This window comes from Sapajus apella, unplaced genomic scaffold, assembly GCF_009761245.1.
Source record: "Sapajus apella isolate SASKATOON/1434 unplaced genomic scaffold, GSC_monkey_1.0 scaffold4, whole genome shotgun sequence".
Lineage (NCBI taxonomy): Eukaryota > Metazoa > Chordata > Mammalia > Primates > Cebidae > Sapajus > Sapajus apella.
This window is the reverse complement of record NW_022436944.1, coordinates 35,920,719-35,946,761: the sequence shown is the minus strand read 5'-3', so window position 1 is coordinate 35,946,761 and position 26,043 is coordinate 35,920,719. Positions and strand designations below refer to the sequence as shown.

The following is a 26,043-nucleotide window of genomic DNA, read 5'->3' as shown; positions in this document are numbered from 1 at the left end:
TGTCACTCTATTCCAAGAGTTTGCAATACTTATTTTTATGTACTAACTCAGCTGTGCTTTGTTTAAAAAAAAAAGCCTGAAACTTGATTTTCTTTTGTGGACAGTAGGAGTAAATCAACTATTTCACACATGTAAATGCATTTTATTTTGCTTGCAAAACTCTGACTTTTTCTTTAAAAGATTCTGCTGGGTGCAGTGGCTCACGCCTGTAATCCCAGCACTTTGGGAGGCCGAGGCAGGTGGATCACAAGGTCAGGAGTTTGAGACCAGCCTGACCAATATGGTGAAACCCCGTTTCTACTGAAAAATACAAAAAGTAGCAGGGTGTGGTGGCACGTACCTGTAGTCCCAGCTGCTTGGGAGGCTGAGGCAGGAGAATCGCTTGAATCTGGGAGGCAGAGCTTGCAGTGAGCCGAAATCCTGCCACTGCACTCCAGACTGGGTGACAGAGTGAGACTGTCTCAAAAAAAAAAAAAAAAAACGAATTCTTTATAATGAATATATTATCAGTCATTTGGGGATAATTGGCAAAATGAAGGGCCCATAATTTGAAAGTGATGGAATATTTGATGAGATGTCACCGTGTCACTGCCCAGTTTTACTCTTATCCCATAATTAGCCTTGGTTTTTCATTTCCTTTTTTAAAAATTTTATCTCCCAAAATGCACACAAATGCACACACACTCATGTAGTTCCTCTTTAATCTGTGAACTACCAGGTTTCCATGAAATTAATTAATTCAGGCATATTTACCATCTTTTTAAAGAAAGTCTGACAAAATGACCATTTTTAGTATTTGACAACCAGCGTTTCATTTGTTTTTGTGAAAGAGCTATTTGTTCCAAGTGCAAAAGTTTAAAGGGAGTCTTTCTTATCCATTCAAATTTTGAGGTTAAAAAATATGTATACATTTTTAGCACCTGAAGCTATAAGGTAAAGCAGTATATAACCCTAATGACTATTTCAGGAAGAAAATAATCGTTACTTTTTAGTAACTAGGTGCAGTATACAAGTGTTACGGAAAGTCTAGATTCTGTATCAAATGAAAAAATATTAGCAAGGAAATTAACATCAATGAAATATTCACATACACTTGTTTCTCTTGTCTCTAACATTCTGATGTTCCTTTGCTCTACAGGGCAACCCTGGTGAGGAAGGAGCTGATGGCTTGGATGGAGAACAGGTGCTGAAGTTTCTCATTTAATGTTTTCCTTTCTATTAATCTGGCATTTATACTCTTGTAGAGAGTACAGCTTTTTCATGACTAGCTAGAATTTTTAACATGCATACTCAACAATGTTTAATGTTAATCTATACATTTTTCCTCATCCCCAAAATACAAGGGCTCTAGAAACTTTAATCAACTCCCTCCCATATTACATATTATTGTCTGTTATTTTACTTCCATCTATTTTTGTTAAATTCTACCAATTACACATTCTTATTGTTGTTTCATATAGTCAGTGCTTATCTACTTTATCCCATGTTTACTCGTCTCAGGGATACCTTCCCTGTAGTCATTGATACATTCAAAAGAACATGAAAAGAATCATGTTTCTTTTGCGTAAAGCATGGCTTTTAGAATTTCCTTTAATGAACGTCAGTTCATTGTAAACTCCTCTTGTTTTTCTGAAAATCTCTTTGAAAAATAGTTTAGTTCATTGGGTAAGCAGTTCTGGTTGACGGTTACTTTCTCTCAGCACTTTGAAAACGTAATTTTATAGTCTTCTGGCTTCTATTGTCTTCTACCTTTCATTATTGCCATTAAGAAGTTATCTGTCAAAATAATTGTTCTTCTGTAAGCAACCTTTAAAAATGTATAAGGATGCTTTAAAATTTTCCCTTTGATTTTAGTTTTTGACAGCTTCAATATCATTGTCCAGGTGTGGATTTCTTTTTATGTGTTCTGCTTGGGACTTGTCAGTCTTTTGAATCTGAGTGTTTATGTCTCTTATAAATTTTGGAAATCTTTAGTGCTTAATTTCAAAATTATCATTTGAAATTTTTGTTTTTCCTATTTTCTCTATTATTTCTTTGCGGAAATCTAATTAGAAATTTGTGAAAACTTCTCATTTTGCCCTCAGTGTCTCTTAACTGCTCTTTTATATTTCTATTTCTTTGTTATTCTGTGCTGCATTCTGTATAATTTCTTCAGTTTCTAGTTCATTAATTCTCACCTCACTTGTGTTTAATATGATATTTAATTTGTCAATTGGAATTTTAATTTTAATTATATTTTTCACTTCAAGTAGTTCTATTTGATCCTTTCTGAAATCTACTTGGTCTCTTTTCATAGTTGGTTATTTTATTCATTCTCTTCTAATTATTTAAACATATTAAATATACTTATTTTATATTCAGTATACTAGAATCCCCATATTTGCAGTCATTGCAGGTCTGATTTTGTTGCATGTTGTTTCTGCTGGCTTTTCCTTCATGGCGTCTCCCTCATGTGTGTTGTGACTTTTGGTTTAAACTCATTTTTTGATGGAATGTTATCTGTGAGACATCATTAGGGCTTGAGTTGAGATTGTTTGCTTCTGCCATGTTCCTAGTGGCAAAACCATCTAGGACCACCCTAAAATAAATTGTCAGCTTGAGGCCCTTCACACCACACACGCAGAGACAAACACACCACACCACACCACACACACACACCACACCACACACACACACTCACACACACACACAATTACAAGAAGCCCTCGGGACAGCCATAAGCTATTACCTGTCTACATTCTTGCTTTCTCTTTATTATGACCCATAAGAATTTTTAAAATCAGATTTTAATATATACAAAATATATTTTAATTTATCTGGAATTTTAAATTGTTTTTCAGTGGGAGGGTTACATCTAGGCTGTCACATTGTCAGAAATATAGTAAAGGTACTTTCTACTCTTGGCTAGAATGTTAAAATACATAAAGAAAAATTTTGCTGATACTAATAACAGACACTTTGTTTGTATGTTCACTTTTCTTTCTTTAGGGTGATCGTGGAATCCCAGGGTCACTTGGAGAAAAAGGAAATAGGGGAAATCGGGTAAAGCATGATGATATTCTTTCATTTTCCTATTAAGTAACCTGACATGGATAGTTTATTTTTAAACTGTGGGAAACTGTGGGGATAAATATCATCTAGTGGTTTAAATCCTACGGAGTTAAATGGGGAGTTAAAGGGCAATTAAAATGAGATAGCTGTTGGGAAGTTTCACCTAAGGCCTGACTCTGCTGATGGTGAAGTGAGTAACGTAAATCCTGTGACTTAACCTTTTGTGCTTGAGAACAGTGATCATGTCACTCCCCATCTCACAAGCTTCTCATGGCCCCCTGTCGTCAACGATTTAGTGTTACATCCAAGGCCTTTCAACCACATTCTTTACAAGTCTCTGTCAAGAAATGTCTTCCCAGACTCACTGATTCCAAAATGTTGCTTATGCATGCCCACTTCTATTTCTTTGCTCATGCCAGCTGCCTCTCCTGGAATGCCTTTTTCCTGCTTCCATATTCAGTGCTTAATCTGAATATCACCTTTTCCTGAATGCCCAGTTCCTCTCTTTCTTTCTTATAATGGCTTCCTTGGCATGCCAGTTTGTAGAGATCTTTGCCTTCTTGATATACATGCAATTATTTGTACTTTCTGTTTGACAGTGATTACACACTTCCTCCAGAGGGTAATTCTGTCTCCATGTAAGGGATGGCAGATGCCTGGCCTATGTCCCACGACCCTCCTTTCCTGTTCCTGTAGCAGACATTACTAACCAATTATGGAATTTGACATGGCTGAAGGATCCATCTCAACACAGTGCTATAGTCAGCCTCTATTAATTGATAGGATTAGACATCAAGGGGGTAATTTATTTGCTTATGCTTCTTTGTTCTCCTCATGAAATAAGAGTAATGCTTTTACACCAAGGGTGAACAATTAGTGATATGGGTTGATTTCCCAATAGGTGAAGCAGGAAGAGTCAGAAGACATGGCCCTTTATTGAAGTTTAATTGCTAACTTGAAGTTTATGGATCAGACTTCAGAGAAGGTGGAGGACACCATACTTTCTTAACACTGGAGAGCCTTCAGTTTCGGCTAAATTTAGTTAAATTCAATAAACACCTGTCAAGTGTTTATTGTCCCTACCTGTGGGACATTTGCTAGATATAAAAATAGGGTTCCAAGATATGTAAGTCATGGCTCTGACCAACAAAGAGCTTATTGACTGTGCAGGAGATATAATTGGTACAGGAAAAACTATAATATGAGATAAGATAAGCTACAGGATGTAAGAATGGTGCAAATAAAGAATCAATGGGAGCACAGTGACTTGGAGAGGAAACTAAAATAGATTGGCTTTTCTTCATTTGATCCATCATCAAAATTTATTGAGCATCTATTGTAATCAAGGCATGATTTTAGAATGGGAAACAAAACAGGCATGGGCTCTTAGGATTGGCCTCTATGGAAAAAAATAGACATGAATGAAATAATCATGGAAATAGATATCATATTACTGCTGAGGTAAGGGTATGGGGAGGAATATGACAGGAGATTCGACCCAGCCTGTGCAGTCAGAAAAGTTTCATTGAGGACGTGAAGATGGGATGAAATTTTAAAGATAGGTAACAATTAATCAGGGAAGAGAGAAGGAGGCAAGAGAATAACTTCTATACTAAGGTCCTGTGGCATTTAAGCAGGTGCCAAAGAGTGAGAGGATTCCAGCTTTCTAGACAATGCAGGAAATCAAGACATTTTTTGCTCAGACCTCTGTGAGAGGGACTGGGAGAGAAACACAGTATATTCTAGCTTAAGAAAAAGGCTCAAGAAAAGGGTTAGAATTAGAAGAAATAAGGATAGATTTGGAAAAATAAGGATCCTAATTTCCTAAGAGTGGAGAATACACTGTTTCTCTAAGTTAGGCACATCTGTTTCACAGATGAGAAAATGGAGTCTTAGAAAAGTCAAAGAAATTCACCTATGCAGGAAATTAAATAGCAGGATTGGAACTTGGAATTATCTGGCTCCCTTTTACCATTATATTAGGCCAGGAAAGAGATAAGGAGGCATCTCAAGTAAGATTATGAGGCGGCTTCTGTTGGAGTCTAGAGAACATTTTATTTCCGTTGTGCCTGAAAGCTGGAACAGTGATCCCATCTGTTCATCGTGCACACCCTCCAGCTCCAGGCATGTGATGTCATCTGAGGAAGACACCTGTGGTGGAGCCTCTCCCCACTTCATGGCTCTGTAGCCACTACGACACAGGGATGGCACTGATGGTGGCAGGTTTTAAGAGAAGCATCATTTACATATCATGTCATAGTCCTATGGCAAGTTTCTTCACCTCTCTGGTTTCCTATCTGCAGTAGTGAGGACCTCTGGAAACATTGTTCTCTCCATTCTGTTCTTATTCATGAGATCTTGCTCCACCACTACTACCCATGCTCATGATAGAGAAAGCCCTCCTCACCACCAAACCCTTTTTAAACAACAACAGCAACAACATGTGTTTCCGTGTGTGGAGCATCAGCAAAGGGTGGGAAGATCAAGGAATTTGATGGTAGGGAAACCTGGGTCTAGCTTCCTAGAATCTCAAGTCCTGCATAATGCAAATTGGTGAACTCCTGAGCAGTGAGGGTTAAATGAGGTAATACATACGTAGGGCCAAGCATATGGCAGATAGCCAATAAAAGCGTGTCCTTTACCTTTCAATCTCACCTCTGTGGCAGTGGATGCTTTAAAATTCAAGTACTAAGTTGCTCTTTTCATTTGATTCTCATTTTCCCTCTTAATGTTCTCTTCTCTCTAGGCAATATATGATTTTTAAAAGTGACACCTTTTTTTCTTTGTGGTTTAAGGGCTTGCCGGGACTGCCAGGACAACCTGGAGAGCTTGGAGAGCCTGGGCTAAGGGGAGATCCTGTGAGTGATGTTGGGGGATTTCTGCTACTTTAATTCCAGGGACTGGAGAACTGTTTGCTCGTGACACAAAGGCAAAGAGCAATTAATTATTCACTAATAGAGCATCTGTTCACCTTGTCTTAGTGTTGCAACAAATAAGAGAATTGAGGGAAAAACTTGTAGAGGAGTTGAGTTCTTAACAAATTTGGAATTTTAATTGCATTAAGTGTCTGAGGTTTTTTGAGCAGGTCCAGACAATAAAAAGGGTCCACTTTAGTTGTGCCTTATCTTGTTTTGTTTTAAATAATTCTTCGTATAATTTCTTTTCTGTTTATTTGAGGTAATGAACCCTTTATTTTCTCAGGGGGATCCTGGAACTAATAGCTATATCCAAGGCCCTAAGGGAGAAAAAGGAAGGCGTGGGCATCAGGTAAGATGTTTGCTGTTTCCTTGGGCGGGTTACATGGGAACACATGCTAGCTGGGGTAGAAGAGTTGGGTGTTCTGGTAGAATCAGCATTACAAAAAACAGAGCAAGCCTGTGGGAATCTGTTGTCCATGGAGATAGGAGCTCTGAATCGTAATCTCCACTGACATCCTCATCCTTGCATACTTAGTTCATAGGTTTTTTTCCTGTATAAATCCTATCTCCTACAACATGACATCTTTTGTCTTGATTTCCTCATCTCCAAAATGAAAGCACCAGACTCAATAATGCCTAAGATATTTCTAGTTTTCCAAATTCTCTATCTTTAGAATGATGTATTAATTTTAAATGTATTCACGGTCATTACAGTGCTAGCTTGCTTTCTGTCACAGTCAGTGCTGGTTGGTGTGAACTGGGTATTAAGCTATTTTTAAAGGTAAAATCCTTGCTTAGTTCCGAAGGCTAGAAGCATTGTGATACAAGGCATCACAGAAGGAAAAAGACTTGTTAACTTTGATCAGTGTTAACTTCTTGGCAGCCATTTTTAGATTCTCATGTCCCAGACATTAAAATGCATGATTCTGAAAAATGACTAAAATAACCCAAGTGCTTCAGTCCTCATATCTTTCCTAATTCCCAGGCATGAGGTCTGCATAGCAAAATGTCTGCAGCTGGAGAGGAACCTCTATTACTCTGAACTTCACGTTTTCATCCTTTGACAAAACTATAGGACATTGGCTCTCTTCTCTAGCTAGTTTGCATTCCGCTTATATATGTCTAGATCCTGAGTTAAATGCAGTTTGTAACAAGATCATTATTATGTCGCTGTATGAGAAAATCAGCGTGACTTGCTGCAAGAATCTCATCTTGTTAATTGCAGTTGTTTTGGACAAACCCCATTGAGAGGGTTTCCTGTGGTGAGTTGACATCAGAGAGCCCTGTGAATAGCCACTCAATTGTCTATGGAATTGAGCTAAGGGAGCAGCAGGATAGCAACCCTTAACCCATGTGGGCCCCAGTTTCCTCATCTGTAAGGCGGGAATATAGAGAAACCATTTCAAAGCTTCCATGAGTTGTGGTTGTTGTGAGAAGAAAGATCATGATCTGTATGCTCAGATTTGCTCAAGGTTTTACTGCTGGGAAGGAGCCTAGGCCTCTAGACAAATTGTCCTGTGCTGTGTACATCACAGCACCGCAGCCACGAGCTGCATGCAGCCAAGAGCTGCATGTTCACAGCTTTCTGAGGCCTCCATCGCTGACTTTTGCAGAGGGTTAACTTTGAGCATCAGATGCCTAAATTGTACATGCAAACAAAAACTGCATCCCTCTGGGGCAGTGCCGTGACATATTCCATTTGTGTTCCCCATGGTTTCTACTCCCATGCTGGGCCAAAAAAGGGTGGTAACTAAATACCCTTTGAATATACTTAGGGAACAGAAGCCACTCATACCAGCTACATTATTACCCTGCAGCTGGTAGATGCTGACATTCTAGCCCAAGTTTGTCCAACTCACTGTCTGCAGGCAGCATGTGGCCCCGGATGGCTTTGAATGCAGCCCGACAGAATTTGGAAACTTTCTTAAAACGTTATGAGATTTTTTTCTCTTCTTTTCTTTCTTTTTTTTTTTCAGCTCATTAGCTATCGTTAATGTTGGTGTATTTTATGTGTGGCTCAAGACAATCCTTCTTGCTCCAATGTGGCCTTGGAAAGCCAAAAGTTTGGACACTCCTGTTCTAGCAGGAGTTAAGTGCTGTTGGAGATAGCTCCCTAGGGGGCAACCTTTCCTTTCCGAGATTATCCAAAGAACAGATTAAATGTTGCAATCTGGATGGAGAAGGTTTCCTGATGAAGCAGTCTTTCTGATCAAGCAGAGCAGCTTTATTACACACCTAATATTGGAGAAAGCTTGGTGAACCAGTCATACCAGTCAGAAGTGAGAAAGCAATGCTTCTGGGAAGAATGAAAATCAGTAACCACCTTTTTGGGAGACAATAGGCAAGGCACATTAGTCATCAGGATTACCGTTTTTTGTTTTTGTTGTTGTTATGTTTTTAAATATACAAAGGACAGAAAGCCTGCCTAGCAGTGTTTAGCTAATAAATGTGTTTTATAACCCAGAGATAGGTGATGACCACTTTGGCACAGCAGCTTATGATCCCAGAGAGCCTCAGTGATGTCGTCAGCGCGTCTCCTTCCACACTGCTACCCTCAGGGTGTCAGCTTTCCGTCCCTAGGCTTAGCAGCTCCAAATGTTTTTGTCTTCCCCTTTACATAAAATGCCAGAAGAAAAGTGGCTTTCCTTTCATCAAATTACTCCCGGCAACATTCTCTTTATAGCTCATTAGCTAAAATAGGCCCTGTGCTCTCCACCTGCCCTTGCCCCATTTCAAGAGATGCAGAAAAAGCAAGTCTCTAACCAAAGAAAATGGGATCACCACAGTGGTTTAGGCATGTGGTAATTCATCCCTTGGAGCTGGGTGTGTTGTTGCTCCAAATAAAACTAAAAAGACCAAACAGATTTTCTTAGCGTGGAGGAAAGGGGAGGGCCTGTTTTATTGGCCACCAACTGAGTCTGCCGCGGCTTTGAGATGGGTATGTCATTTGATCTGCTCTTTTTAGTCCTAGAAATTTATCAGGAAGCTATTCATGGTGCAACACAAAGATTTAGCTCCAAGGATGGTCGTTGCCGTGATTTGTAAAGTAGTAAAACATTGAAAATATTTAAATGTTTAATAATAAGGGATTATTTACATAAAGAATGCTCTTCCACACAGTGGAATAGTATTAGGCCATGAAACATAGAAGATGACTTCCTGATTTGGAAAACATCCATGATGTAATATTAAGTGAAAAAAGCAGGTTACAAACCCTGTATTTAACATGAGTCCAGATTTGTAGACTGTTTCTATATCGCCAAAATTATGTCTTTCTTTTTAATTAATTTCCATTTTCATTTTAGATTCAGAAATACATGTATAGGTTGTTACAAGGGTATATTGTGTGGTACTGAGGTTTGGGCTTCTATTGATTCCGTCACCCAAATAGTAAACATAGTACCCAATAGGAAGCTTTTCACTCCTTGCCCCCCCTTCCTCCCTGCCCTCTCAAAGTCCCCTGTGTCTGTTCCCATCTTTATGTCTGTGTGAACCCAAGATTTAACTGCCACTTATAAATGAGAACATGTGGTATTTGGTTTTTTATTTTTGCGTTAGTTCATTTAGGGTAATGGGCTCCAGCTGCATCCATGTTGCTGCAAAGGACATAATTTAGTTTTCTTTTATGGCTGAGAGTGTATGCCCTTTACATGGGACACAGTGTCCATTGTCAGCACCCGCAGTGCCTTTAGAAGAAGTGTGTTACCTTTTCTTTCAGTACACAGTAGAACTGGGTTTGGCCTCCAGCTCACTTATGGCAGAGGCTGTGGATACTGTCAGTTGCCAGCCCATGTCCATTCCCTTCTATGGTATAAAGAAAGAGAGATAGGAAGGAAGGAATAGAAGGAAGAAAGAAGAAATGTAGAAAGACAGGAAGGAGGGTGAGGGAGGAAGGGAAGGAAGAAAGGAAGGAAGTGAAAGGAGAGAGAAAAACCAACTTGTTTGTAGCAACAACATGCTAGCCCCTAGTGTTTCTTTACCTTGATTTTATTCTTTGTATTGTTAAAATAGTCCATGATGAACCTGTTACTTTTTATCCTAACTCTTCATTCTGAAAAATTTCAAATCTATGGAAAAGTACAGTTGTAAGGCTAAATACCAATGTTTAACCTTTAGCCATATTTGCTTTATATCTTTTTATACATATACATAGGGGGTGTGTGTGTGTGTGTGTGTGTGTGTGTGTGTGTGTACAACTGTGGATTCATCAAAGGCTTCATGACGCTTTGCCTCTAAATTTTTAACAAGTATTTGTTAAGAAAGAGGATATTCTATATAAACATAATGTAATCATCACACTCATGAAATTTAATATTTATACAATATTCTTTTTTTTCTGAGTGGAGTCTCTCTGTGATGCCCAGGCTGAAGGGCAGTGGCACAATCTCGGCTCACTGCAACCTCCACCTCCCGGGTTCAAGCGATTCTCCTGCCTCAGCCTCCCAAGCAGCTGGGATTACAGGCATCTGCCACCATACTGCTGATTTTTGTGTTTTTAGTAGAGATGGGGTTTCACCATATTGGCCAGGCTGTTCTCGAACTCCGGATTTCAAGTGATCCACCCACCTTGGCCTCCCAAAGTGCTGGGATGACAGGCATGAACCACCGTGTCCAGCCAGTATTATTTTCTAATATACAGTCCATATTCAGATTTTTCCACCTGCTCCATGTCTTAGGCAGTTTGGCTACTGTGACAGAATATAATAGACTAGGTGGCTTAAATAACAAATATTTATTTCTCATAGTCGTGGAAGGTGGGAAGTCTGAAATCAAGGCCCTAGAAGATTCAGTGTCTGGTGAGAGAGTGCTTCCTGGTTCATAGACAACCATCTTCTTGGCTGCAACCTCACTTGGCAGAAGGAGAGCTAGAGTGCTCCTTCAAGCCTCTTTTATAAGGGTACTAATCCCACCACGAGGGCACCACCCTCATGGTCTAATCACCTTCCAAAGGCCCCATGTCCTCATACCATCACACTGGGGGCTAGGATTTCAACATATGAAATTTCAGGGGAACACAGACCTTGAGTCTGTAACACCCCAGTAGTGTCCTCTGTGGCTGCTGCAGTTGTTCCAGGATCCAGCTGAGACTATGCAGTGCCTTTAGCTGTCCTGTGCCGTCAGTGCCCTTTCATCACTTTTGCCCAGTTATTTGTTTACATGACACTGACACTGTACACCAGTTATTTTGCTAAACACCCACTGAATTAGGATTTGTATGATTGTTTCCCCATAACTAGATTCAGGCTAAACACTTCTGGCATTATAGCACAAACTTTTTTGTACTTTAAAAACTTTTGAGAAACGTAGTTTTTAATTGTTGCATTCCATTTCAATAAGTGTTTCTAACATAATTTGATCAACACTTCCCTCATGTTGTGGGATCTTTAAATTGTTTCAGAATTTATTATAAATAACAGTTGGGTGAACAGTTTTGCGTGAAACGTTTTTGTTTCTGTATTTCACATTATATCCCTATTTGTGTATTCCTATTGAGTTAGCATATAACTTTATGAAATAATTATCCGAAGTCCCCCTACTTGGCATCCCACATGGTTTCCATTTTTCCTAAAAAATGAACTCATTCTTTCTCTGAAAAATACTCATTTTTCCACTTCTGACCCCGAAGAGGTGAGAATACCAGAATCTTTCCTCACTATGACTATATAAACTCCTCTCTCTGTCAGCATCTGTATCTTTTGGTCACCCATGTCTTCAGAGAGACCCTTTTCTACCTTCTGTGTCTGTCTTCCACTCAGGACTCTAAATTATACAGGTAGAAAGAGAAATACCAATATTTTCAAATATTAAGCATGGCTTGTTGGAGGCTACGTGTGACTGTGGTCCCAGCATGGTGAACTGTAAGGAGTCATCAAAGGAACAGTCTCTGGGGAAAGATGCCTACAACACTGATATTTTGAAATATCAGAATTTAATGTCGTTTTCTTCTTGAGGAGCACTAACCAACAGAACATGCTGAGATCGTCAAAATATCCTGTATGTGTGCCATTCAATATGGTAGCAACTAGCCACATGAAATTATTGAACACTCGGAAGGTGGTCAGCATAACAAAGAAGCTACATCTTTAATTTAATGTAATTTGGTGTAAATTTTTTTTTTTTTTTGAGTAAAATTTTATTTTATTGGTCAAAAAGGAAAATTAGAAAGACTGTTCACTGTCCTCTCTTTCTCAAATCAGGAAATTATCAACAAAATTGTCCAGCACAATGGAAAGAGCTAGCAAAGAAACTGGAGGTCACAGTATCTGTGATTACTGAAAGAAGAATCTCTAGGAGGAGAAAATAAAGCTGTTATGTAGATATGGAAACAAGACCAGATTGGAGACTAAATATGTAGCTATAAATATTTAAAAATTTATGTTTTTTGTGTTTTATGAGGATTATTCCCTTTAGATTATTAATATGTTAAAAGCTCTAAATATATTTAAGAAGTGAATTTGCAGTACTGAAAAACAAGATCACATCCAAATAAGACTGCAATTATGTCAATTGCCCATTCCTTGCCTAGAAGACAGCAAGTTTTCTGGATAATTGTTTTATTGCTAATGCCCTGTAACTTGAACTAATTCTACTCATTTGGTGTAAATTTAAGAGCCGCATCACCTAGTGGCTTCTGTGTTGGATAAGAAGTTTTGCTAGCATGTGTTGTTGTTTGTTTCTGATCTGTCCTTTATCTCTTACTTTTCAGGGACGCTCTAGTTTTGATGGAGTTCAGGGAGAAACTGGAAATGTTGGCCCTCGGGTAGGTATAGCAGCTGGAGGGGTGTATTTCCCCTGCCTTTGTGGAAGAGGGTGGTAGGCTGGGGTGAAAGTTGGTTTGTTTCCCTCTCTAAGGTCTCTGCTTTCCATTTTTCTTAGGGGACAAGAGGAAGGCGAGGTCTGGCAGGGTTAAAGGTCAGTGCTTCCTGGAAAGAGTTGCTCTTTTCTCCACACATGCGACTACTGTATTTATTATTGATACATAATATCTGCACATATTTATGGAGTACATGTGATATTTTGATATATACATAGAACACAGAATGATCACACCAGGGTATTTAGGGTATCTATGCCTCAAACATTTATTATTTCTTTATGTTGGGAACGTTTCAAATATTATGTTCTAGCTATTTTGAAATGTATAATATATTGTTAAGTATAGTCACCCTACTATACTATCAAACAGTAGAACTTATTCCTTCTATGTGACTGTTTTACACATTAATGAACCTCTTTTCATTCTCCCTACCTCCAACCCCCTTCTCAGGCTTTGGTAACTATCATTCTGCTCTCTACCTCTGTGAGTTCAGCTTTTTTAGCTCCCATATGTGAGAGAGAAATTGTGATATTTATCTTTTGGTGCCTGACTTATTCCACTTAACATAATGACTTCCTGTTCCATCCATGTTGCTGCAAATAACAGGATTTCATTCTCTTTTGTGGCTGAATAGTATTTCACTGTGTGTATGCGTTGCATTTTCTTTATCTGTTCATCTGTTGGTGGAAACTTTGGTTGATTCCACGTTTGCTATTGTGAATAGTGCTGCAACAAGCAAGGGGGTGCAGGTAACCGTCTGATGCACTGACTTGGTTTCCTTTGGGTAAATGCCAGTTAGTGGAATTTGTGGATCATATGGTAGTTCTATTTTTAACTTTTTGGGAAATCTCTAGACTGTTTTCCACCATGACTGTATGAACTTATATTCTTACCAAAAATATGTATCCCTTTTCTCTGAATATTTGCTAGCATTTGTTGCTTTTTGCATTTTTGATAAAAACTATTCTAACTGGGATAAGATAATATCTCATTATGGTTTTCATCATTAATGATGTTGAACATTTTTTCATATACCTATTGGCCATTTGTATGTCTTTTGAAAGGTGTCAATTCAGATCTTTTGCCCGCTTTTTAATGGGATTGCTTTTTTCCAATTGAGTGTTTGTTCCTTGTATAGGCTAGATGTTAGTCCCTTGTTGGGTGAATAGTTTGCATGTATTTCCTCCCATTCAACAGGTTGTCTCTTCACTCTGCTCATTTTTTTTTTCTTTTCAGAAGTTTTTTAGTTCAATATAGTCCCATTTGTCTAACTTTTATGGCTACTTTAAATTGTTCTCTCTGAGGTCAAGAAGAGTGCTGCCTGGGCTGTCTGAGGTTGCATGAGGTTCATTGAAAGTTTCCATGAAGATTTTTTGTTTTTCATGAAAAGGGGAAAGTTTATATGGTTATCCGACTCCTCCCCACCCTGCTATAATGTTTCATTTAGATTGAAAAGAAGCTAATATCCTAATATATTAGAGTAGAGCTTTCATTTCTATTATTCATTTTATTTTTATCTATTTCTGTTTCATTGCTCTATATGCCTATTTTTATACCAGTATCAGGCTGTTTTGGTGACTATGGCCTTATAGTATAGTTGATTTTTAAAATAAGAGATATAATTACAAATATTTGCAGGCTTCAGAATGAACTAGGTTTATCCACCACATCATTGATTTGCTAGATGACTCAACATTGGAGCACTGGTCATATAGGCCCATTTATGTTCTGAGGCTGTAACTTGCTAAAAACCAGTCAGTCCTACCGGAAGAATATAATTTATAGAGATGCTGAACTCCAACTTACAGCATTCCTTGGACTTTGGGAAAATATGGCTCAGTATTATCTATAAAATTAGATCTGCTTTCTTTTGCAAGATGTATAATAAAGTGAAATTCTAAATAAAATTTTAGTTATAGAAAATGTTATAGTTATGCCAAACAAATTGATGCATACATTTTTTGTCCGTAAGGCAAGACTTTAAATTTGTTGTTTTTGATAAAATTAAGAATATTATTAATTTTTTTAAAGGTACACAAACCCACCATCCTTCTGCAAGTATTTTCATGTTTTTCCATTCTCTTGTATAAAAAATGAAGGATTATTATAATGTACATGACATTTTGTATTCTGCTTTTTCCTATTTCCAAATCTCCCTATTATCATTTTAGAACATTATATTTTACTCTATTGAAGTACCATGATGTACTAATCTATCCTTACATTGAGCATTTAGGTAATTTCTGTTTTGTTGCATATCATGGTAATTGATGTGAAGAACATCAGTGATGTGTATTACAGATTTTTTGTTTTGTTTTTGCATTTGCTCTGCTGAAATTATTTTCTTAATTTAAATTTATTAGCACAGAATTATAATAGAGTCTGAACTTAGCTATATATAGCCACATTGTTTTTATAAATGTTGCACTATGAATGTCACTAATGTGATAATATGCAAATTAGACAAATTTCATAACTTGGTTCAAAATTTCTAGCTGTATTCCTTTTAAAATTTGCTTCATGTTTATAAATCTAGAAATAAACTCTTAAAGAGCAGAATAACATAACAGGAATGATTAATAGAAGTACTGAATATTTTCAAAAACTGATGAAGCACAAGTAATTGATCCACACATTGATTAAATTCTGACTTTGAAGTTTTTGCTCTTTGCATATCTATGAATAATTAATGATCTAGTCAACATGTGAGCAATATGAAAAAGAAGGCAGAATAATTTACAAAGTGGGTGTTATCCTCAATCTTGGAAAACATATCTTCTCTGTAGAAATGAAAATTTGTGGGATAAATTAAATCAGGTATAGAATAAATCATTTTAATAATTCACCCTTTGCCTAGAGACCTAGCTTCTTGCCATAAAGATCTGTAGGGTTTCAAAGCCAGTTTTCTGTTATTTTCCCGTGTACTTTATGTGCCTTTGTCTCGGAGTGTCATGTTTATTGTTGTGTTCAATATTCTGAGTTTCCCTGTATGAAATAAAAGACCTTAAGAAAGGCCGTAAGAATTTGGTCTTGTATTTTCCCAAGATAAGCGTAAATATCCACATTTCGTCTTCAACTTCATCCCTTAAGAGGATGGATCACAACCTGTCAAATCCTGTTTGAGTCTTTCTCTTGTGGTTTCAAGTGATATATGGCAGGAAAAGCTGCTTTCAATAAGAACACTAAAGATGGCTGGTGAACTCACTATAAGTCTTATTCATTTTGACAGGGTGTGCCTGGAGAATCCGGTGAACAGGGTTACCAAGGAGAGCTTGGGTATCCAGGCTCACAGGTTGTATCTGGGAACTTGGTTTTAGTGCTGAAGGATATTTGTTTGAAATTTCAAGTTATTTGTTTGATAAGAATTTAATATAAATCAGAATGGCTTTAGGTGCCTCCTTTCCAGGGCCTCCCAAAGCAGATGGTATAGCCCCCTTTCTGAAAGATTAAACCACAATAGCTAATATTTATTGACCTCTATGTTCTAGACACTGCCTAAAGCACTTGTATTAACTAATTTAATTCTTCAATGGGAAGGGAGTTATTATTCTCATTTTACAGGAGAGAAATGAAGAGGGAAGGGAGAAGTTAGGTAAATTGGCAAAGGTCACACAGCTAATAAATGATAAGGCTGGGATTGAGACTCAGGCAGTATAGTTACAAAACCAATGCTCTTGATTACTGCCTCTGAAGCTGTGTATTCAAGTATTATTTAATTTTTAAAAATTGTATTCATATCTTGGTATAGTGGTGTACACCTCTAGTCCCAGCTACTTGGGAGGCTGAGGCAGGAGGATCACTGTGAGCTCAGGAGTTCAAGCGTGCAGTGAGCTATGATGGTGCCACGGCACTCCAGCCTGGGCAAAAGAATGAGACCCCATCACTCACTTTGGTAGGAAAAATCAGTAAAGTGTTTACTAAGTATCTATTATGCACAGGGCACTCTGCTAATAGACCTGGGACATTGATACCATTAAGGCAAGGGTCCTGTCCTCAAGTTCACCCAGTGGGGTTTTGTTAGGTTATCACCTGATAACTGGAAATTTAAACTTTCAACTAGCTCTTTCAGCATCATCTAAGCATAACCCAAATCTGTCATTCTGCAGGCCCTTCTGGAACACATTATATGTATTTCTTTTAATAGCCAAATTGTTTTTAAGTATACGCAAATGGAAAAACTTTGAAACAATAAATTTTACTAACATCTTAAATCATTCTCCATAATTAAAAATCCTATGAGTGTCAGATGATAATTTCAGAAGAGATCTGCTCCTCTTAGACTTGCTAAAGGCACTAAGGAAAAAAATGGGTCGTCAATGTGTAATTAGAGATTATATTTATTTTATGATGAAAAATAGTATCTGAACTGAAGGGAAAGCAACTAAAAGATGTGTATTTTTCCCCTTTCTTTTTGATGACTAGCTCAGGACCACCCCACCCCCGCCCCCCACCTCACTGCCGCTGTTGTGTCCCTGCCTTCCTGTCTATACTCACTTCATTACACAGCTGGGTGGAAGGGAAGCAAGTCATGCTGGGAACCATGAACAAGATAATCAATAAAACCTCTCCTTAATTCTCACCTTCCCACTGGGATGTGAGTGTGATAGTCTATTTAAATAGATGATTGTCAATACCTCACCTAGGAGAGTAGAAGCCATGATCCATCAATACTTCTAATAGGAAGGTGTTTCTCAGAAAAGCTGGAAAATATTAAAGTGTCAAAAATCAGCAAAGTAAAATAGATTGGGGAGAAAATGAGCAAATCCCCAGAAGTGTAGTCAGTGAGATTAAGCCACTTAAATGCACCCTTGGCTCTTGATCAAATAGAAAACACAATCTTTTGTCCTTAACCCTTGTGTGTATAAGGAAAGGGTTCATTTTTCAGTGGAAATCAATAGCCTTGCTGCCCTCTCATCCCTCTTTAGGATTTAAAATTAGTTGAATGAATTAACATAAAAAAGCAACATTTTCAAACTTTAGTACTCATCATATTCACCTGGAGAGACTGCTAAAAATATAGATGCTGAGGACTCACACCCTCTGCTTCAGATGGAGTGAGTTTGAAGTGAGTGTTCTCGGGTGCTTCAGAGTGCAGATGCTCCCTGATTAAAGTTTGATAAATGAGATAGTGATGGGTCGGGCACCTTAATTTGTGCTTCCAGTGGCATCCAAGGTGATTTTGTGGTTACATGGAATGTAAATGACTCTTTAAAAACTGGTTGAATTTTAATTTCATCTTTGGATCAGGGGCCAAGAGGAAGGCAAGGACCACCAGGAACTTCTGGACAAAAAGGCTTAGTGGGTGCTCAGGTAGGCTTTTAAAACAACTATAATGCAGCTACTCATTAACACTGGCTGATTTATACTCTGAATGTTCCTGGATCAATAACATAAAGCTACACTGTTTGTTCTGGGATATGGGGATATCAGAAATTTCTAGAAAAGTTCATTTGATGCAGTAGATATTGATCATCTGCTATGTATCTCCTACTCTAGGTAAATTGAGGTAAATTGTTTAAACCTCAAGGGTATGTCATACAAGTTCAAATTTAGCTACAGTAAAAGATGAAATAATAGTACCATATAAAACTATAAATAAGTAATCTTGATCCTCACAAATATATAAGGAATCATTACTATACCAATTTTATAGATAAGGAAACTGAGGCTAAGAGGAATTAAATGACTTGTCATCCAGACAGTAAGTGTCTAATCTTGGGTCTTGCTAGTACCTGCTCTGTTCTCCAAATAATATCTTGGTGGTTCATAGGAGGGTCAGGTAGATTGAGACTGATGATCAGAATAGCTTCCTAAGGAAGTGAGCATTTGGGATGGCTTAGAAACATGAGCAGCATGATTAGAGTCAGGAATGAGTCTCCATCAGGAAACTGAAAAGGGCAGCTTGAAGATGGCTAAAGCCATCTGTCCCTTTTCTGCCTTGATCAGGAAAAAAAACCTGGCCTTATAACTGATTATATTATTGTCAATCTCAGTTGAAAATATTTTCAATTTGGAGCAGGTGAAAGTCTAGGCTTTTATTTTCTGGATCTCTTAATCAAATAATGTTTTCCCCTGTAGCGTAGAAATGATTCCCTCAATTCTCAGTATGTGGTAGATGTGGCCTCCTGCTCCCCTATCTCAATGCCCCCAACCCATAGTGTAAATGTTTATATTATGCATTTTGTATGTTGGAGGATATAATTAATTAAATGTATTAAATATCAAAGGCTAAGCTTCCATCTATAAGGTGATTCGTGAGCATATTACCAGTTATAAACTATTTCAATAATAACAAGAGAGACAGATAGTTAACTTCTTAGCCCTAGTGGTAATTTTGGCTATGGTCTTGTTACAGGGGAATCCTGGCACTCCAGGGCCTCCAGGTTCAAAAGGAAAAGATGGACTAAGAGGAATAAAGGTAAATGTCAGAGAACATGATCTTTCTTGATTGTAGCTTGAGAAAACCCCTTGGGTTTTCTTAAACAAATCTTTACTTATACCATCATTTCCAACATACATTTCTGATATGGTTGGTGATGCTATTGACTGGAGGCAACACATATAGAGGAACATATAGAAAAATAAATCACATGTATAAGTAGACAAAGAGGTATCAGTAGTTAGATATACATATGGAGTCACCACAAATATAAATGTGCACATCTGAATTTAGAAAAAGCCATGGTAATATAAAATTCTGTAATTGATGTTACATACCTGGTGTTGCTAATTTTCTATACCAAAATTGTTACTATGTTTGCTAGTTATACATATTTAACAAAGCCTAGAGAAAAGTATTAACCTTAGGGTATATGGTATGCTATCAAAACTTGAAAACAGTGACTGTAAAATCTCTAAGGAAAATGACACAAAATTGCATAACCTCATAGAAGAAAATTAATTTTATCTTTTCTCTTTATTTTAAAAGGGAGAGCTTGGTGATGCAGGAGAAAGAGGCCCAAGGGGTCAACAAGGACCAAGAGGGCAACCTGTAAGTCCAGTTTCTCTGTTTTGGACTCTTGATTGAATTTATTTGCCATTGTTCTTGTTTTATTTAAAATTCTAATATTCTTTTTTTAAATGTATGAAACCACTTTTTTTCAGTTCAGAATATATCAGGCAAATCAGGGAGATGTTGTCTAAAAAAAAATCTCAGTATGCACCAAGCCAAATTTTGATGGAGTCATCTACCACAGCATTAAAGTATCTTGTCCATCTTTCAGCTTACAATAAGAAATAATGAAAAAAAGACTTGATAAACAAAAATGGCATCAACTTGATGTAATAAACTGGCTTTAATATCATTGCTGTGAACTCAAAATTCTGATATTCTTAAGCTAAACTCGTGGTTACAAATATGACATGACCACTAGCACTCTTAAGAATCTGAGTAGTCAAAGTTTCTCAAACTTCTTGTATAAATTAAGAATCCAAAGATGTCTTGGAATTTATTTTGCCTTCTCACATGTTGAAGAGCAAAGTGCCAATGTCCTTCATCTGTTTGACAATGATATCTTATAAGCATTTGAAGTCTTTCAGGAATAGAGAGCTGTTCAGTGAAACATTTTTTTTCCAGGGCAACAAATAAGACAGCCAGATCAGCAAACTTTTAAGAGTATGGGTTTGATTATTTAGAGTATAGAAGTAATCTTTGGAGACCAAAGTACATAAAATACTTACTTCTACAAGACAACACTTTCAAACACAGGACTACACACTTTTACCTTAGTTATCACCCTGAACAGGAGAGCAAGTTAGCTATTTTGTGACTATTTTCAAGAGACCGCTCCAAAAATACAGTTTGGGTCTCTGAGGTTGCAGATGCTGAAGGTTCTGCACATCCTTCATCAAGGAGAAGATGGAGTAACAGCAAATAAACTTCATTCTCACCCCTCTGGCCCCTGCTAAGAACTCATTTTTGGCAATCTTCTTTGTCTTATTTTTTTTCTCTTCTAGTCTTTCAGACTTTCCATTTTAGACCCTAGGAATCTTTTTGTGTCTTCAAATTTTTAATTTTTCCTCTCAATCTATCTACCTGGTTTTGGGGAACCCTTTGTCCATTCAGAAAAAAAACCCCTATAGGGTTTTGAATTTACTCTTTATTACAGGAAGCTCATTGTCTGTCTATACAGATGCTAAGCTCCCTGGGAGTATCATCATTTTCATGATTATTATCATCACCACCACTGCCACCTCCACCATGATTATCTTCAGCAATAACATCACAACTACCAGCATCATCATCACCACCACCATTACCATCAATACCATCATTACCATCATCACAATCACCATCACCACCACTATCACTACTACCATCATTATCACCATTGCTATTACCATCATCACTACCACCACCACCACCATCATTACTATCACTCTCACCATAAACATCATCACCACTACTACCACTATCACTGTAACCATTATCCCAATTATTACCACCACCACCATCATCACTACCACCACCACCATATTATCACCATCATCACCATTGCCACTACCATCATCATTACCATCACCATCATCAGCACCACCATACTATCACCATCATCACCATTACCACCACCATCACCATCATCAGCACCACCATACTATCACCATCATCACCATTGCCACCACCATCATCACTACCATCACCATCATCAGCACCACCATACTATCACCATCATCACCATTGCCACCACCATCATCATTACCATCACCATCATCAGCACCACCATACTATCACCATCATCACCATTGCCACCACCATCATCATTACCATCACCATCACTATCATCTGTCACCATTGCTATCACTATCACTACCATCATCACCACCACCTTCACTATTACCATCAGCACCACTACCATTACCACCCCTCTGCTGACACCATCACTACCACTGCCACCATCAGCAGCAGACTAGTTACCATTTATTAAGTACTGCCTCTGTGCCTGACATTGTGCTAAGCACTTTTCATACACAATCTCACTAAATCTTCCCAACGAGTATATAGTATAGATGATACTATTATCCCTATTTTACAGATTAGGAAACTGAAGTTTATAGAGGTTGTGCAACTTTCCCAGGGTCACTCATACAACTAATGTTGGAACTGGAATAAAAATTCAGGTCTATCTGGGTTTATAGTCTGTACACTTAACCACTAAACTATATTGCCTCTATTCCAGTCTTTTTCTCTGAAGTCTGTGATTTTGTCTGATGATTCACCAGTTCTAGAGCTTCTATTTTTACTTTATCTCACAAGGAAAGCAAATTTAGCCCAAGGGAAACTTTGCACAGTTGTGTATGCCTTCCTATAACTGAGGTATCATCTTGCTGATGTACAGATGGGGGCTTAAAAAACCTAAAAACTTCTTTCTATGGTGGTCTTTCAAAGTTTTAAACCTGTATCTCCTCCAAATCTGGAGTGTTTGTCCTATGAAGGTGGTCTCCCAATCTCCATCAAGCTCATTTGCTATCCCAGCATTGTTGATTTATCCAAGGGTTCATATACTATTATCAACAAGTGTTGATCTGCGTGACTCTACAGTTCATCTTATATGTCATCTTCTTAGGGTCTTCCTGGTTCTGACGGATATGGACATCCAGGAAGAAAAGGAAAAAAGGTGAGGGTAACCTTACAGGGTATTCTGAACTAAGGACTATAGTTTTTATTTTACTTTTTAAAATAAGCGTTATTTTCCAAGTTGTATGCCAGGAACGGTTTCTACATATTTACAAAATGTTTTGGCTGCCAGAGTTCCCTCCCTAAAAAGTAAAAATTGTTTTTGTCGCCCCCTTATTTAAAAGTCAAACCTCATCTTCCACATATATGTCAGACATTCCCACCTCAGCTCTGAGAGTGCCAGAGCTTCCACATATATGTGGAAAGGTAATGTCTGGAGATGTTTTGGTTCTTACAACTCAAGAAGAGGGTGCTGGCATCTACTGAGTAAAGATGCTGTTTGACATCTTGCAGTGCACAGGACAGCCCCTCCCAATAAAGAACCATCAGGCCCAAAATATCAGCAGTGCTGAGGCTGAAAACCTGATGACACTTGAGCCTTCACTCCTCGACCCTCCCCACTCAACTATATCTGCTTTAGTTGAGGTAAACCCTATGTTGCTAAATCCAGTGGTTACTTCCCTGCCCTCATTATGTTCCATCTCTCAGCAGCATTTGACAGATTGATCATGGGTTTATTTCTGATTTCTTTCCCCTCATTCAACTTCCAGCACAGTCTATTTTCCTGGTTTTCACTGGCTTCTCTTTCTCATCTGCTTTCCTAGATCTTCTGGATGTTATTGACCTTCAAGTACTCAAAGCTCTGTTCTCATATCTTCTCATATGTACTCATATCTTCTTCCCTCTTTGCTCATCTCTCAGGTGACATTTCTTGGGGAAATTCAGTTCCATGGCCTCAGTAACCATCTACCCTGTTATCTCCACTTTATTTCTCCAGCTTGGACCAATATCCTAAACTCTAAATATATTTCCATTTGGTCATCTAACAGGCATCTTAAAATTGGCGTGTCCCCAAACAACTTTCTTCTTGTTTTTGTTTGTTTGTTAACCTGGTATTAAAGACAAATTCAATGAATAAAAGTGGAGACGAGTATAATGACGCTCCCCGTCTCACCCCATGTATCCATCACCTAACCCAAACAATGAAAAACCCTTGGCGAATTTTGTTTTGTTTTATTTATACTCCCACTCACTTATCCTCCCACCAGGCTAATTTCATACCCCCTCCTGTCTCCTCAAACCTCCAACATCTGCTTTGTCGTCCATACTTAAAGCAGATGAACATGTTTCGTATTTCATTAAGAAAGTGGAAGTGAGGAGAGAACCTCTATATATGTCCACCTACTGTAGGTCGTGTGACATATAAAATTTACTTCAAGATAATCATATATTCCATACACAGATATTTTGGGTTGCATCTTTAAAAGATTGTTTAAAAATATAACCAAAATACCATTCTTATACCAAAGAATAATAATAATCCTTTTATATGTATATATATATCCACATATATAATTGTACTTTAGGTTCTGGGGTACACCTATGTCTGGCATTTCTCCCCATGTTATCCCTCCCCAACCTCCCCACCCCCCACTGTCCTCCCCCTAGCACCCTCCAACAGACCCCAGTGTGTGATGCTCCCCTCCCTGTGTCCATATGTTCTTATTGTTCAACACCCACTTATGAGTGAGAACATGCTTTAATATTATTAAATATCCAGTCAGCCAAAACTGTTTCCTTTAACAACCTGCCCCTCCTCCAGCCTTTCCTATCTCTGAGACTGGAAACTTCAACCATCCAGTTGCTCAAGACAGACACTTGCAGCTGTCATTGATAAATCTTTTTCTCTCACTCCCACATTTAATTCATCAACCACTAGTGTTAAGTCTATCATCAAAGTACATCCGACATTTTATCATGTCTCACAACTGCACTGCCACCCTCTGGACCAAGCCAATATAATTTTCCATCTGTGTTTCTGCAATAGCCACTGAACTGGTCTCTCTGCTTCCACCCTTGCCTCATATAGTTAGTTCTCCATGCAGCAGCTAGAGACGTCTTTAAAAACATAGTCAGATCAAGTCATTTTCTTACTCAAAGTCCCGCTGTCATTCTCAATGTCCCTCAGAATAAAACCCACTGTTAACATGGCCTGCAAGAATTTATACAACATGGTCTCTGTAAACTCTTTGACTTCACCTTCTCCTGCCTGCCCCCCTTCCCCCTCCACTCTGCTTCAGTCTCCCTCAAACATGGTGGCACATACTCCTCCTCTTACTTCAGAGTTTGTTTTCACATACTCTTCCCTCCACCTGGAATGCTCTTCTCCCATAAGTCTGCTTGTTTTCTCAATTCATGCTGGTCTTTGCCCAAATGCCGCCTTTACAAAAAGGCTTTTCCGGACCACCTATGTAAAATAGTGCCTCCTCATCCCTTGATACATGTAATCCTTTATTCTTAATCCCCTTCCTGGAATAACATTATCTCTTTCTCACATATATTTCTTTGTTCATTTTCTTCCCCACCAGCATATAAGTTCCATAAGAACAAGATCTTTGTTCTGTTCATTGCTGAATTTCCTGTGCTTAGAGAAGTAGTTGGAAGATAGATTCGAATAGATATTTGTTGAATGAATGATCGCTTTGTAGTGTGTCTTTGGTTCTGACAATGAGCACCTGCTTCCCAGCACTCAATGTGGTGCCCTCTCCCTTCGTTTCTATTGGATTAAACCTCAGGTTATTTAAACTGAGAGATAAAAATGCCTTAAGGAAGAAGTTTCATTATACAATATACTAAGGAGGGGGAGAATTTGTAAGTGATTTACAAGTTGTTTCATGTTGAATTAGAGAAATGAAATATGGCCACTTGAGAGCAGCTCAAGATAACAACTGTTGCTATAGTTGTTTTTCTTGGCTCTTGTTTTAAGTCTATTTCCTCAAAATTATAGTGTCTTCTTTTTCCCCAAGGTATGTCAAGGAAATTTCTTAATCATTAAACAAGATCTCATCTCATTTCTGACACTAGGGTGAACCTGGATTCCCTGGCCATCCTGGTGCACAAGTAAGGAGATATATTTCTGGGCCTGGCAACTGGTAGGCAACATGTGTCGTTTGTTTATGCTTGCATTTCTTTACACTTAGAGTTCTGTTTTTGATTCTGTTAAGGGAGAAGATGGTGACCCGGGCCGTCCAGGAGAGAAGGGGGTGAAGGGAGTAAGAGGGAAGAGGGTAAGAATTAAATAAACTTCCCAGGAGCTATAGAAGCCCACATCATTACAGAAGCACATTTCCGCTGGGTTAGGACTTCTTAGCAGGAAGCCCATTCGTCTTCAGTCAATGCTCATTCCACACCCTCCTGTGGCTATCCCACTCCCCACTTAATCCCACTGCCATCTATCTTCTGAATACAAATACAGTTTGCCAAGCCATATCAACAGAAAATCCAAGTTGGGAGTTTCGGTTTTACAATACCAACCTTTTAAAACCAAGTTTGGGAGCAACTCTGTCTTTGGTAAGTCTAGATGTCATTTGGAAGGATATCGTTTTAGCTGTAGAGCAAACATTGCTATTTCTTTAGGATTCTCCCAAGCCTTAACTTTCTCCCGCTATTTTCAGAAAAGATTCTTGAGAATATTGTTACCACCTTGGTGGACTTGGAGTCCTCTGTGCTTTGCACAGTCTCTGATTAAAAATCAATTCCTTTGGGTTCTGAATAGTCAGCCTTGAAGAGCCATAATCACTGGC

The 26,043-nt window shown here is 38.2% G+C and overlaps 1 protein-coding gene across 4 annotated transcripts in view; it reads left to right on the top strand.

Annotated features, from left to right (window-relative positions):
- Positions 1-26,043, top strand: part of LOC116542211 (collagen alpha-4(VI) chain-like) — a 115,706-nt gene that overhangs the window by 61,074 nt on the left and 28,589 nt on the right. For 3 of the 4 annotated variants that reach the window (XM_032267026.1, XM_032267031.1, XM_032267037.1), the window contains 13 exons: positions 1,139-1,183; positions 2,989-3,042; positions 5,847-5,909; positions 6,253-6,318; positions 12,676-12,729; positions 12,846-12,881; positions 16,016-16,078; positions 18,034-18,096; positions 19,142-19,204; positions 19,715-19,777; positions 22,350-22,400; positions 25,325-25,360; positions 25,465-25,527. In XM_032267026.1, the coding sequence (XP_032122917.1) occupies positions 1,139-1,183; positions 2,989-3,042; positions 5,847-5,909; positions 6,253-6,318; positions 12,676-12,729; positions 12,846-12,881; positions 16,016-16,078; positions 18,034-18,096; positions 19,142-19,204; positions 19,715-19,777; positions 22,350-22,400; positions 25,325-25,360; positions 25,465-25,527 (720 nt within the window). The remainder of the gene's footprint in view (positions 1-1,138; positions 1,184-2,988; positions 3,043-5,846; positions 5,910-6,252; positions 6,319-12,675; positions 12,730-12,845; positions 12,882-16,015; positions 16,079-18,033; positions 18,097-19,141; positions 19,205-19,714; positions 19,778-22,349; positions 22,401-25,324; positions 25,361-25,464; positions 25,528-26,043) is intronic. The other variant, XM_032267046.1, reaches the window with a different exon arrangement.